This window comes from Myripristis murdjan, chromosome 18 (genome assembly GCF_902150065.1).
Source record: "Myripristis murdjan chromosome 18, fMyrMur1.1, whole genome shotgun sequence".
Taxonomy (NCBI): domain Eukaryota; kingdom Metazoa; phylum Chordata; class Actinopteri; order Holocentriformes; family Holocentridae; genus Myripristis; species Myripristis murdjan.
Genome location: NC_043997.1, coordinates 8,138,770 through 8,153,860, shown reverse-complemented (window position 1 = coordinate 8,153,860; position 15,091 = coordinate 8,138,770). Strand labels below are relative to the sequence as shown.

The window sequence follows — 15,091 nt, the reverse complement described above, 5'->3', positions numbered from 1 at the left end:
ATGTAAGAGCATGTGAGGGTGAAAATTCTCCTTTAATTCTAAAATTCAGTTTGGCTGACAAAACAGTGAAGATGTCTGGTGATGAGTGGGAATCCACCAGCCACTGTCACCAGAGGAAAACACATCCGTTTTCTGCCCGGCCCGCAACATTACGGCATTCATCAATTCTCTCAACAGGCAAATCAGACCATCTTATTTAAGATGTCCCCGAGATATAAAAGAATAAACAAAATAAAAACCTACACGTACAAAAATGTATCCACGGCTTGCAAACCCGTGAATACCCACTACAAAATGTCAAACAAACTCCAGCAATTAGGTCGTCAAACACAAAGTAGAAATAAAAATGATTGAGCATGAGATCAGCATGATTGTTTTCATATTTCTGTATTTAATTATTGGTAAAAATGTGACAATGTGCACATACTAGTGGAGGGTGGTTTGAGATTAGGGATTAGGCTATAGGGAATATAGGGAATCATCTCAGGAGTCATACTTCAATTTTATCAGCCTAGTTAGGTGCCAGATGGGAGGATTTGACAAAAAAAAACAAAAAAAACCCCAAAAAAAACAAAGAACTGAGTGCCAGCATTTTTTTTTCACAATCATAAGAAATTATTTAGAAGTCAACTTTTACTGCCAACTTCCCGAACACCTCCTGAATTAATAATGTCTCGATTGCACCCACAGCACAGCAAGGCTGCAATAACAATAACAGCCATTACTTATCTGCAAATAATATTTGGCCCCGGTTCGCCTCTTAATTCAAAATCTGCCATCTCCATTCTGGTCCCCAACTTGACAATTTATGCTATTTACAAAAAAAAAAAAAAAAAAAGAGTCTTCTTGGTACAGATAAAGAAAGTGCCATTTCAGTTGTTCTAATTTTAAAAACACCCACCACTCCTCCAACCAAAAAGACCAAGCGACAGGGGTAAGATGATCCCGAATGTAACCCAGAGAATCTGTGTAATGGTCCCCATCAGAGAGCGAGGCAAGTATCGTTTATCTTGATCATCTTACATAAAGATGGTTGTTGAATCCAGAGCAGAGATCGACTGCTGTTACCGGGTCCAACACTCAGGTCCATGCAGATACAACAATTTTGCTTCAGCTCCTGTAAATCAGTCAAGTGAAATGTCGAGATCAAAGTGAGATCCAAACGCTTAGTCTTTCCCAGTATCCTTATTAATAGTTATGGATAAGATTGGGAATCATGATGCTGATGATCCACGGTAAACAAGTCACCAAAACTTTGCCACTGGGTCAAAACAAAGCCGTCTATCGTTTTGGTTCCATGGTCCCATCCTGGACAGCCATGTCAATGCAGAGTTTTGGCAGGGGATAAGCCAGCGAAACCAGTGAGGCGTCTGGATCCTCCACCATATTTACTCTAATGTGTCACCAAACTCAGGACCACGTCCCTCAAGACAGTCAAAGAAACCAATCGCAGCGCTCTCCACCATTTTGGTTGTTTTTATTAGTCGGGCATGTCGATGCAGAGTTTAGGCGGGGGGACGAAGTACTTCCCGGGGCTCTGGGTGATCACCACGCCGGTCTTCTTGTGGAACATGGGGGCGATCTTTGGTGGCGGCTCGGGGACGGGTAGATCCTCGACCGCCTCGGGGTCTTCGCTGCGCTGAAGGTCGTACGACACGTTGCCGTATTCTCGCAGGAAGGGGAGGAGCTCCAACAGGAAGTGGCAGAAGTCCTTCCGGATGCCAAACCACCCTAGAGGAGGGAGGGCGAGGAGAGAGAGAGTTTACTATAAAACACTGAAGATGTCTATAATCATATCCTCTACTACTGAAACACGCTGGTTCTCATGATGTATTGCAAAGTGAGCAGTTATCCAGGCAGTACTACTACTGATCAATGCAAGTGATTAGAACTGGATGGATTTTGTAAAAATAAAAGTGATTGGTACATACCAGGTACAAAAGAGACAAAAAAAAAAAACCCAAAGAGATGACAATATAAACTTCATTTTATATCAGTTGCATTTATGCCTGAGAGCTGTCAGGTATTTTTTTCCCCCCACAGTTATTTTAAAGAGTCTACACTTTAATTTCATTAGGAAAAGAGAGAACTCCTGTCTTCAAATACTGGGACAGTCAAAACTTTTTTTTTTTTTTTTATAAAGAAACATTTAACTGTAATAAATCAAAGTATAACATTTTAAAAATGGTTTAGACAGTTTTAAACATTGGGAGTGTTTGAGAATTGGTTAAAAACATGCAACCGAAGCATCCCTAAGTGCTACTACTGTTACTGCTTTGGATGATAGGAGCAAGAAGAAGTTGGTTTGTGTCCAGAAGATCGTAGAATGAATGCCAGAAGAGGAAGAAGAAAAAAAGATACTCACAGTGGTTTCCTCCTTTCTGACCGAAGGTGGTGGCCATGAGTGTGAGCAGGGAGAGCCAGAGAGGAACGAACACACACACGTAACTCAACTTGTTGTGGCCATCCAGCTTGTGGACCAAAAGGATCTGAGGAGACACACAAGTTTAATCTGTCAAATACTGAGGTAAGTGGCAAAAACGCACTAAAATGTTCTATTAAAAATAAATAAATAACACCACACAGGATATAGTCCATTCATGCCAAACTCAGTACCACTACGAACCACTAGATGTCACTAGACTACACAAGAAAGATGCAGGTTCAGTGGGACAGACTAAAACTGGCTGCTAAAGCTGAACCAAAGTGAATTCAGTACAGAGGGGAAAAAATGTGAAAAGCAAAGCGGTTCCCTGTACTGTAAAAATCGCTTTATCAATTAAATTTAAAAGGCACACTTGTAAGTCTAATGTAATTCTGAATGGTGAACAAATCATAATTCACCTCAGTGTTTAATGGTTACTTTTTTGTTAATGTACACATGCTTGCACTTTAAGTTTATGTAAGGGCTTGTATTGTGAAGGTCTGAACCGGATGTCCGGAAGTGTGTGTGACGTTGTTGACTACTGTTGTTGCAGTGTTGCCAACTTGGCAACTTTCTCGCTAAATCTGGCGACTTTCCAACTCCCCATGGCGACTTTTTTTGTCAAAAGCGACTAGCGACAAATCTAGCGACTTTTCCTGGTGTTACTGGAGACTTCTGGTATTTTGGAAACTGACATGAAAGCACGTATCGTTCCTCTGCAGTTCCTGTTCTCAGCGAGCAGCGGGTGCTGCCGCGAGCCCCTCCCCCGCCCCAAAGTCCTCACAGACAGTCACAGCCTCCAGTCGCAGGCGGCTGCAGTCAGGAGAGGAGCTGAGAGGAGACCCACCACTCCGCGGCCAGGCAGCAGATGAATCGCGCATGCGCAAAGCCGCCGTTGGTCCCGCCCTTCCCGTAAATTTGTAGTTCTAAAACCTATTTAGGATGTTTTTTTACTCATTTTTTGTCTCTCCTACGATGTTATTCCTCTCCTGCAGCGTCCATTACAATGACGTGCAAATTGCCAATTATGCAAATTAAGCGATGACGTCATTTGGCGACTTCTAGCGACTTTTAGGACAGCCAATAGCTACTTTCCTTACTGAGGAGTTGGCAACACTGTGTTGTTGTTATGAAGTTTTAGCGACGGCATGGAGCCGGTAATAAATATGGTGTTGTGAACCGACAAAAGTTGTCTTATTCTAGTTACATGGTAGCAGAGGATGGTTAGTAACTACAGAGTCCCACCAGGCTTCGATGAGAGGAAGCCATATGAAAGTTGGAAGAATGAAGTCGCGATTTGGAGCAGAGTTACAGAACTTGAAAAAAAGAAACAAGCACTTGCCGTGGTTTTGGCGCTATCGGGCAGTGCAAGAGAAACGGCAATGGAAATACCCGTAGACGACTTGAATAAAGATGATGGTATGACCACTTTACTTGCAAAGTTGGACAGTTTGTTTTTGAAAGAAGAGAAAGATCAAGTTTATGAAGCTTACTCGAGTTTTGACCGGATAACGAGAGACAGCAGCGTGTCAATGACAGACTATATTATTGATTTTGAGCAGCGTTACTCTCGTATGCGAAAGTACAAGATGGAGCTACCCGACGCAGTCTTGGCTTTCAAACTATTGGATACTGCATGCCTCGACATGAAAGATCGCCAGTTGGCTCTCACAGCATGTGCAGATTTAAAGTTTGCGTCCATGAAGTCGGCGCTGAAGAGGATATTCGGAGGAAAACCGTCACCTCCCACTCCCAGCGTGGGAATCAACAAGGAAGACACTGCGTTTGTAACGGAGGAGCACAGACGACAAAAGGGCAAGCTGTGGCCTCAAAAGGATCAACAAAAGACACCAGTGCCTGGCACAAATCCTTTGGACAGGTACGGTCGTAGATCAAAGTGTGCTGTCTGTCAGTCAACTTTTCATTGGGCCAAAGACTGTCCACATAAAAGTGAACATGTGAAGCTAACTGAGGAAATTGAAAGTAATAAAGATACAGTAGAGGAGGTCAACATTACTCTGTACGCCAAAGAGCCCACTAAAGGAGCACAAACAAATCCCACAGCAGCAGAAATCTTTATGACAGAGTGTTTTGGCTCAGCAATAATAGACACAGCATGTACACGGACTGTGTGTGGACAGGGGTGGCTAGATGGCTACATAACTAAAATGAGCCAGAAACAGCTGAATGATATGAAAAAAAAATGAAAAACGCAGTCACAGGAGATGGAAAAGTGGTGTTTTCCACCAAAAGTCTGAAAATTGCTGCAACAATTGGTGAGACCAGATGTCACATTGAAACAGAAGTAGTGCCAGCTGATGTTCCACTGCTTTTGAGCAAAGCATCAATGAAGCGAGCAGGAACAGTACTGGACATGGAACATGACAGAGCAGTAATGTTCAATAAACCTGTGAAACTTGATTACACAAGCTCTGGTCATTATTGTGTGAACATAACAGACAACAAAAGTGAGAACATAAAAAAGGAAAATCAAGTCCTGACAGCTACAGAGGACAGCATTCCTGAAGAAAGAAAGGAAAGTCAACCTGTGGATGAAAATCAGCATGAGGATGAAATACTGACAGTTACTGAGGAAATGAGTTCAGCTACTAAACAGAAAGTGTTATTGAAGCTCCATAAACAATTTGGCCATGCCTCCGCTGACAGATTACAGAAGCTCCTAAAAAGTTCAGGCAACAATGATGCTGAATGTATTGTTATTCTGCAAAAGATTGTTAGTGATTGTGAAATTTGCCAAAAATACAGCAAATCTACGCCAAAGCCTGCTGTTGGCTTACCCCTGGCATCTCAGTACAGTGAGACTGTAGCTGTAGACTTGCACGAACTGGAACCAGGTTTGTGGTATCTCCACATTATTGATCAGTTCACACGATTCAGTGCAGGCAGCATTCTGACCACAAAGAAGTCGTCAGAAATGGTGAAACACTTTGTTCACGACTGGATAAGTGTTCATGGCCCCCCCCAGAAATTATTTTCTGACAATGGTGGCGAGTTTAATAATGATGAAGTGAGAGATATGGCAGAAAATTTTAATATAGAAATCAAGACAACAGCTGCCTACAGCCCCTGGAGCAATGGCCTTTTAGAACGTCATAATCAAACACTTACTGAGGTCATAAAGAAAGTAAAAGCATGCAACAGTTGTGACTGGAGCACAGCGATGGATTGGGCTTTAATGGCAAAGAACACCATGCAAAGTGTACACGGATACAGTCCTCATCAGCTTGTGTTTGGACAGAATCCTAATCTGCCCTCTGTACTAACTGATAAGCCCCCAGCCTTAGAGGGAACAACAAAAAGTGAATGGGTGGCAAGACACATCACTGCTTTGCATGCAGCAAGAAGGGCATTTACAGAAGCCGAGTGTTCAGAAAGAATACGGAGAGCCCTTCGGAAACAAACACGTAACACTGATGAAAAATATGAAAGTGGAGACAGAGTATATTACAAGAGAGTTGACTGTCCTGAGTGGAAGGGACCAGGAGTTGTCATTGGACAGGACGGTGCAGTGATTTTTGTCAGACATGGAGGAACATGTGTTCGAGTGCATCGGCTCAGACTGAGGAAAATGAACACAGAAAAAATGGATCAATGTGCAACGGCTGATTCGGAAAATAACACAAACATTGAGCAAGGACAGGACGTCGCTGGACAGGCTGCCAGTGACATAGTGCTCATAGAAGACAACACACCTGTGGTGCAACAGGGACTGAGAGACATGGAGACAACACAAATAGCTTCTGGGGTGCAAAATGAAACAAGTAACATAAATGACAATACAGTTACACATGATGGTACAGAACAGAGAACTGATGTTAGTCTAAAAAAGGGGCAAATTGTGAAATACACAGACAAAGATGGAGGTATTTTACATACAGCTAAAGTTTTGGGGCGTGCAGGCAAAGCTATGGGCAAGTACAAGAGCTGGTACAATTTGCTTTATATTGAACCAACTCATGTTGCAGGCACTACAGAGTCAGCTGATATGTCAAGAGTAGAGAACCTTGAAGTGGTAACAAATGATGTACCTTTAACTAATGTTGATGACACTAATGTAACAAATGTATGTGAGAATATATTTGTAACAAAAGATGTTTCATTTGACTTTGCAAAACATGTTGAGATAAAGAGCTGGAGAGATAACAATGTGTTTGAGGAAGTTAAAGATGAGGGACAGGAATGTGTTTCTACCAGGTGGGTTTGTACTCTCAAAGAGACACTTACAGGACTAGTGCCTAAAGCACGACTTGTGGCTAGAGGATTTGAGGAATTACAAGTGTCAGAGTTGCAAAAGGACTCACCCACATGTGCCACAGAGTCACTTCGATTACTTGTGGCAGTGATTTGTCAAAGACAGTGGACACTTAATTCAATGGACATAAAATCTGCATTTTTGCAGGGAACAACACTGTCACGTGAACTATACATCAGGCCTCCTCCGGAGGCGGAGAGTGAAGGCACATTATGGAAGCTAAAAAAGTGTGTCTATGGACTGGCAGATGCTTCTCTCTACTGGTACAAAAGAGTAAAGGAAATTGTGCTGCAAACTGGAGGAAACATTTCCAAAGTTGATCCAGCCTTTTTCTACTGGCTAGATAAGGGCTGTGCTGTATCTGGGGTTTTAGCCTGTCATGTGGATGACTTCATATGGGGAGGCACACCAAGCTTCTCTACTACAGTGATACCACAGCTCAGATCTACATTCCAAATTGGACGAGAGGAACACGAAAACTTCTGTTATGTGGGAATAGACTTTGTCACTCTGAACAGAAAAGTGCAAATTCACCAGGAAAACTACATACAGCATTTGCAGCCCATACATATGGATCCCACACGAGCTGTGGAACAAGATTCTCCTCTCCATGAGAAAGAAAGAGATGAACTCAGGTCCAAGATAGGTCAAATCCTCTGGGTTGCAAGACAATCAAGGCCAGATGTAATGTTTGATGCGAGCAACTTGGCGTCAAGCATTAAAAACGCAACTGTCCAAACTATTCATGAGGCAAACAGGATAGTGTCTAAAATAAAATCCAAGAAAGTAATTCTCAACTTTCAGCACTTGGGCAAAGACAGTGCCCTGAAGATGATTATGTTTAGTGATGCCTCATTTGCTAATCTTTCTGATGGGGGCACACAAGGAGGGCACTTTATTATGCTGATGGGAGAAAATGGCAAGTTTTCACCCCTTTCTTGGCAGTCTAGGAGAGTCAAGAGGATTGTACGCAGCACACTTGCAGGTGAAACACTGGCAATGTCAGAAGGGATTGATAATGCCATATTTCTGTCTACACTCTTCTCTGAACTAACTGCGGGTGATGTTGAACATGCTGCACCCATAACCTGTGTCACGGATAATCATTCACTGGCTGATGCACTGAAGTCCACAAAGTCAGTCACTGAAAAGAGACTCCGTCTGGAGATCAGCAGCATCAAGGAGCTCATCCAAACCAAAAAGGTTGAGCGGGTCCTATGGTACAAAACAAAAGAACAACTTGCGGACTGCCTTACAAAAAAGGGGGCTTCACCTCTTCAGTTACTGAAGGCTCTTAGTGAAGGACAGTGGCAACTTACTTAAAGTACTTGAAAGAGAAAGACGTGGACTGTTTCAGAATGTAATCTTTTTGGTCACAAGTTATAAGATGTTTTGTTTGTTTCCTTGCACAAAGGTCACACGTTTTTTTGTGTGTCATTTTTTTAAATCATTGAATGTCTTTCAAAAAAAAAAAAAAAAAAAAAGACATTGAGTTTGTTAATGTACACATGCTTGCACTTTAAGTTTATGTAAGGGCTTGTATTGTGAAGGTCTGAACCGGATGTCCGGAAGTGTGTGTGACGTTGTTGACTTTACTGTTGTTGTTATGAAGTTTTAGCGACGGCATGGAGCCGGTAATAAATATGGTGTTGTGAACCGACAAAAGTTGTCTTATTCTAGTTACATTTTCCCCCCATTCCATCTGAGTTCAGCCATTTGCTGTTATTCTTCAAGAGTTCAGGTCAGTTTTAATGAGCAGATTTGATTTTGAAATGGTTTAGTGGAACATGGGCAACACAAGACATGGACACATTTATGTTAGGAATGTTTTACTGTTAAAACTTAAAAAAAAAAAAAAAAAAAAGGGTATATGTGACAGAGGTAATTTTCAACTAAGTACATCTACAAATAGTATTCTTTGCCATGTTCTTATTTGGTTGTATATTTTACAATATTACAAGAAACTACGCCCTGTTTTCGCCTGTTTTTCTGCATTTACACAGAATATTAAATTAAAGCCGCTGAATTAAGGCTGGGCAATATATTATTAAAGTGATATTGTGATAAAACACTAGATATAAGCTTGGATTTTGGATATTGGAATATCATGATATGGCATAAGTGTTGTGTTTTCCTAATTCCTGAAGGCTGAATTACAGTTAAGGGACACAGTTTGCCTCTACCCGCTTGGTCATCACATCTACATACTAAAGGTTGTTTATTAAAAGTCTCCATGAGTAAGGATCTTATGAAAGCACCAACAGTCATCCCTACAATCGTCACAATGTCAACATCGAGGTATTTGGTCAATATTGTGATATTTTATTTTGTCTATATCGTCTAGCCCTACGCTCAATTACAATACAGTTTTCTTTCACGTAATCCTGGCAGGACTAAAAAATATACACGGGTCACAATCTGTGACACGCAGGCTTAATCACAGAAATCAAACTTTGTGAATATGACCATGCCGCTGGCAGTACCAAACAAAAACGAACAGAAACAGGCTGCAACTCACCTCAAAGGTGAGGAGGGGCACGACGATGGTCATCCAGCTGATTGCCATGGTGATGTGAGTGCGGCGCTGCTCTGCGATGATGTCAATGGAGCGGAGGAAGAGGACGGACCAGATGATGTAGTAGAGGACAACAAGGCACAGGAAGGACATCAGGATCCAGAGGGGGACACATACCACCTACGACACACACACACACACACACACGCATATCATCCCGGACGGTGAAAACTTTTAAATTTGAGTCTGTTAGGTGGGGACGACATTATAATCTACAGTGATGTTCAAACGTTTGGAATAAACTGAAATTTTCCATGTTTGACTGGGCTGTTGAAAAGAGGGCACTGCAATCATATGCGAGGACTGAATTTAAAAACAAACAAACCAACATACAAGCAAAAAACATCACTACTAATGTGTAATATCATCAAAGTCTTGACTATATATGTTGATCAATTTCACATTTGTTAGATAAAAGTATCAGTTTCTTGATGAATAAAAGTATCAGTTCCTCTTTCCAGTTCCTTTCAAAAGCAAAAAACTTAAACACACACACACACACACACACAAAAATCACTCAAAAACAGAGTGTATTGCATGGTGTGAGAGCAGAAATGGTAGATAGAAATGCATAGAAGAAACGCAGAGTGTGTGCGTCACATGTAACGGCCAGTTTACGATGTGTCTTGTGTCTCTCACCAGCCAGGGCCAGTTGATGATCGTGTCCAGCTTCAGAGCGATGAAGATAAACTGGAGAATGTTGACCGAGCACAGCACCTCCAGCTGAGGAGAGAGAGAGAGAGAGAGAGAGAGAGGTTTCAGTAATATGTGAGCATGATCCAGTCACAGCATTTGGACTTCTCATTTTGGAACCAAGCCCTCCATGTATATAATCACTCCTGGATATTTGCAATATACATATATTTTATCTTCACTGATTGTCTTCATTACAGGAATGACATGAAATTTCTATCATTTAGTGCTTCCTTTGTCGAATTTTAACTTGGATGTGCAGGGGGTAGTAGGTGGAGCGCAATGTACACTGGGCTTACTGTGGATGATTATAAGGGATGTTCACATTGTTAGCATTTTTACTGCAGTGTTTTGAAATTGTCTTTATTGTGTCTGAGGTGTATTGGTTTCCCCTCCAGAGCAGTTATTGACCTGCTTGAACCCCCAACGCATCAACAAAAACACAAACCAGCAGCCACAGCCAGCATGTTCATTCATGCTGGCAATTCAGAGTGCTTTACTTTGAAGTGAGAAACATTAAAAAAAAAAAAAAAAAAGTTTAATACAGATTAAAACAAGGTATGGAAAAAATGCATGGTATGGAAAAGGGAAAAAAAAAAAATTTAAAAGTATGTCAGGGAGGTACCGTAGCGCTAGGCCACTTAGCAATTGTATAAATCAAGTGAGTTTTGAAAAGCCATACACTGTTGAAAAACTCTTGCAGGAGTTGAAACAAAGAAGCAGACGAGAATTTGACTGAGGGTTTGTGTTAATGCCCCCACCCGGGCCCCGGCGTGTCCACATACGTCATACCCCTTACCTCGAGGGAGCGGTCGTGCCTGAACCCCCAGACGCAGGCCGCCACAGACACGGGTGACACGAAGAAGAGAGGCATGAAGACCAGCAGCCAGAAGTAGTTTCCCCTCGCCACGCGGTCACACACGAGCACCTCAAACATCAGCAGCAGGACGTGGAGGCCCACCGCTATCAGCATGGCCTTGAACTCCACGCATGTCTCCCCTTCAGCCCTGACACACAATAATCAAAACATCAGCTTTCCTCGCCACTGGTGACAGCTCCTGGTTCTTACAAAACTAGATGCTCCAACAGCCAAGATCAACATCCTGATCAACCAGTCTGCAAAATCATTACACAATCACACTGGAACAAAAGACAAGCCCTCAGACGGGACATGAGTCTCAGCATATGTCAGCAAGCTCTCCCTCGCTCCTCCACATGACCTCAGTGCCTCAGTAAACAGGCTCTGTAGACCGGTTGATCAAGGTTTGTCTCAGCTGTTTGATCATCCACAAACACATGCCTTAATCTACTCTTGAGCACTTGACCTGACCTTTAGGTTTACTGACATTCTTTCAGTCTGGCAAATGTCTATAATTTTAAGTTTACTTTAAACACCCGCCTGCCCCTGTACTGTATAGTTCACCAAAAATCACAAATTAAATGAAAAAACTCTCCCCTCCTATATAATGGACAGGAGGCTAAAGTTACACTGTGCAACTTCTAAAATCCTAACAGATTCTAAAAAGACTGGGCATATTACATAAATCGACTGAATTTAGAAGAAAATATTTTGATGACTGAAAGATTTGGATCACACACACACAAAACAATTGGGATGCCAGATTTGCCACTATGCAACTGAGCCAAACTGCAAATGTGAAAAGATCTTGCATTACTACAAGGTGCCAAACAAAACAAAACAAACAAAGAAAACCCACGGAGATCAAAATATGGGCTCTACAGACTGAAAAGGGAAGTAAGTAGCTAATTCTGTGAATGAAATTAGCTGATCTGTCAGTCCATACAGGAGCAAAAGCTGAAGTGGGAGTTTAAAAGGCCACAGGAACAGTGTGATAGAGACCGCTGATACAGATCATTGTTTCATTTGTTGACAAGTATACACCCAAATACATCCTGATTTCATTTGTGAAAATCAGATGTGTTTGATATAACTGTGGCGACTCCGACTCACACAGATCAGAGTCTGTACCCCTCACGCACTCTTCGATTCTCTGTGTGTCCCGTCGAACTTCAAACAACAATGGTATGGTGGTTTATAGGATTTCCATGACTGCCCCATTAACTTTAACATGAGTGGCACCAAAGTCTGGCACCAGTGCAGCTTTGAAGTGCTGCTGCTATGACAGACTGATCCTTTTTTCATTATACCTTGTTTGCATGCATGTCCACTGACTAGAGATGTGATTAGGAAGACAAAGGTTTATAAAACAGTAATCTCTTCTTATGAATGGTGTGTAAAAAAAAAAAAAAACTCAGGTCATTCCTGATAAATCATATCCTTGCTCACACACATTCGACAATTCCACCATGCTGGAGAAAGTCTGGCACCGTCTCTCATGATTGCACCGTCGGCCTCGTGTACACACCACACAGAGACATGAGCAATAAAATGCAAGCAGAATTCGCACGACTTGACAACCGACAACGAGTGTACCAAGTGCTTATAGAAACAACTCATGTTTGTGAGCGAGGATATGGGATTTTTCAGGAATCCTCCATAAGATCTGATCACCGTTTTCTAAACTTTTATGCATTCCCATTCACGTCCCTAGTGAGTGAACGTGCAGTATACTTGTGTGTGCAAAGACAATATCATGTGCGGGATGCTTTCACCAGGAGTGCAAGCTTGTAACATGAGCGCCCCACTGGGAAATGAACGCCTTAGTGTGCCGATATTAGAGCCATGTGCACGTGTGCCTACCTGTACTGGGGGTTGTGCGCCCACACCCCGGTGCCCACTGAGGCCCCGATGATGACCAGGAGCTTCCACAGCCATATTGGGGTGAATACAGCCCAGTAGCTCCAGTGGATGACTCCGTCCAACCTCAGGGACAGCAACACGGAGAACAGCAGCAGGCATGAGTAGATCAGGAACTTACTGCCATGGGGACGGAGAGGAAATCGTTTTAGATGAGCTGACAACTAAGAGCGAGAAGACTGATGTCCATTTCAGGACTGTGTTTTAACATTTGGACTGTTAATGACAACTCCTGTCTCCTGTACACTGCAATAATCTGTACATGTAGGACTTGACAACAATTCAACAGTGCAATATCCCTGTGCATATATGGTGCACATAGTTAGACTTTTATTTTACATATGCCCAGCTTCTTACTTCTACAATTATTGTAACATTTTGTGTACATTTATATAATCCACATGCTTTTTAGGCACATGTTTTTCTATTGTTTCCCTTTCTAGTTCTCATCATGTAATTCTTCTCTTGAGAATTTGAGCAAAAGTGATAGACACAATTTCCCCACGGGTATCAGTTAAAGTCTTTCTGATTCTGATTCAGATTCTTGTCAATGTAGGGATTTCAAACACAAACAAGTTTACAGAGGAGGTGTCAAGATGAATGGAGTGTATTTATGTTAGGTTTTTTTTTTTTTTTTTTTTTAGGGCTGGAGGGTTCGAGAAGGAAAGAGTAGCGTAAAACCCACAGCAGCAATGCAGAGAAAGTCAAACACATGCAGTATTTGTCTTGAAACTACAGTAGAGACAGTTATCTAATATATAAGTCAAGACTGTAGACAAAGAGCAGCGTGAAAGTCAGATGATCATGATAGAGACAGGAAGGTATGCAAATGTCGATCAGAACCTGTGTAAACAAGACCAGGAGGCAGAACTTTACATTTTACTGGGTGGGAATGGGATGACTGGAGGGGATAATATATATATATATATCACTATCTCATTTTAAAACCCTTCTTAAAACCCACTTCTTTTCTTTAGCTTTTGATAGCATGTAGGATTTATGATTTTATGATTTATGATTTTATATGTGCATGTTTTTTTTTTCTTTTATGCTGTGCGGGCAGTGCATTTTACATTATTTTATTCTATTAAAATTATAATTGTAATATTACTTTATTTTATTTTTATTTTAATATTTTTATATAATTTATTTATTCTATCCTATTTTGTTTTATTATTATTATTATTATTATTATTATTATTATTATTTATTTTATCTGATTTTATTTTAATTGATCTTATTTTATCGTGTTATCCTACTGTGTTTTTTTTTTTTACCTTTTTATTCTGCTTTTGTTGCGTTATTTTGTGGTCTTTTATCTTGCTGTGCAGCACTTTGGAAAACCTTGTGTTTGTTAAATTGTGCTATATAAATAAAGTGGATTGGATTGGATATATAAAACGTTAGCCAGCATAGCTAAATCACTTTAACTGACTGGCGTTAACGTTAGCTAGTTAGCACGGCCTAATGCAGACATGACGCCCGTTTCAGCAGACTTGCTAATGCTATTTCACAGGTTAGGGTTACAACTTTGAACATAACGCCTCGTAAATGTGTGTATAACGTGTATAATGTTGGTTTAACTGGAGTTTGACTGTAAACGTTGTCACTTTATACGCAGATAGACAGTTAGTTAGTTAGTTGGTTAGCCGTCGCGCTAGCTTACGTTAGCTTAGTTACCTCGGATTGAAATCTTGAAAGAGTCCTCTCAAATTCATGGTGGAAAGGCGAGCTAGGTGACCAGTTTGTGGCCCAGCTGTCTGCTTAGTTCACCGTCTAGTCTGCGTTGGACACGTAGCGGTTTCATCTGCGCCAGGTAGTGGGGTTTTGCCGCAGTTTTTCGCTCCCAGGCGCTCCGCTAACAGTTAGCTTGTTTTGGTTTGGGCTAAACGACTGTGACGCTCCTGTGGCGTTCAGGCCAGCTCGAAAAAACGAGTTCCGGTTGTTAAAAGTGAATGGACGGCGTCAGACTCGAAGCTCTCATTTATCCAAAGGAAATGAATTTGACTGACACACACCTAAACCTGAAGTGTACCAAGATGATGATGATAACGACGATGATGATGTGTGAATGCACAACACAGTGACTGTGAAGGCAAGCTGCAACTTTACTGTTTATTTTCACTTTGTAAAAGGACTTTTTAAAATAAATAAATAAATAAATAAATAAAATAATAATAAATAAATAAATAAATAAATATTTATTTGTTTATTAATTATTATGTGCATTCTTCCCATCACACATACAGAGTCCCTCCTCTACCATCTGTCAGGTATTGTGTTATAGATAGATAGATAGATAGATAGATATACTTTATTGATCCCAACCAGGGAAATTCTGGTGTT

The 15,091-nt window shown here is 41.3% G+C and overlaps 1 protein-coding gene across 1 annotated transcript; it reads right to left on the bottom strand.

Moving 5' to 3' along the window:
- Positions 1–13: 13 nt before the first annotated feature.
- tmem185 (transmembrane protein 185) lies at positions 14–14,651 on the bottom strand. Its single transcript, XM_030075652.1, has 7 exons — positions 14,426–14,651; positions 12,689–12,865; positions 10,766–10,973; positions 9,913–9,996; positions 9,217–9,393; positions 2,366–2,489; positions 14–1,731 (listed from the first exon to the last, which is right to left on the bottom strand). The coding sequence occupies exons 1-7, from the start codon at positions 14,461–14,463 to the stop codon at positions 1,481–1,483; spliced, it is 1,059 nt and encodes a 352-aa protein (XP_029931512.1). The 5' UTR covers positions 14,464–14,651; the 3' UTR covers positions 14–1,480.
- Positions 14,652–15,091: the final 440 nt, after the last annotated feature.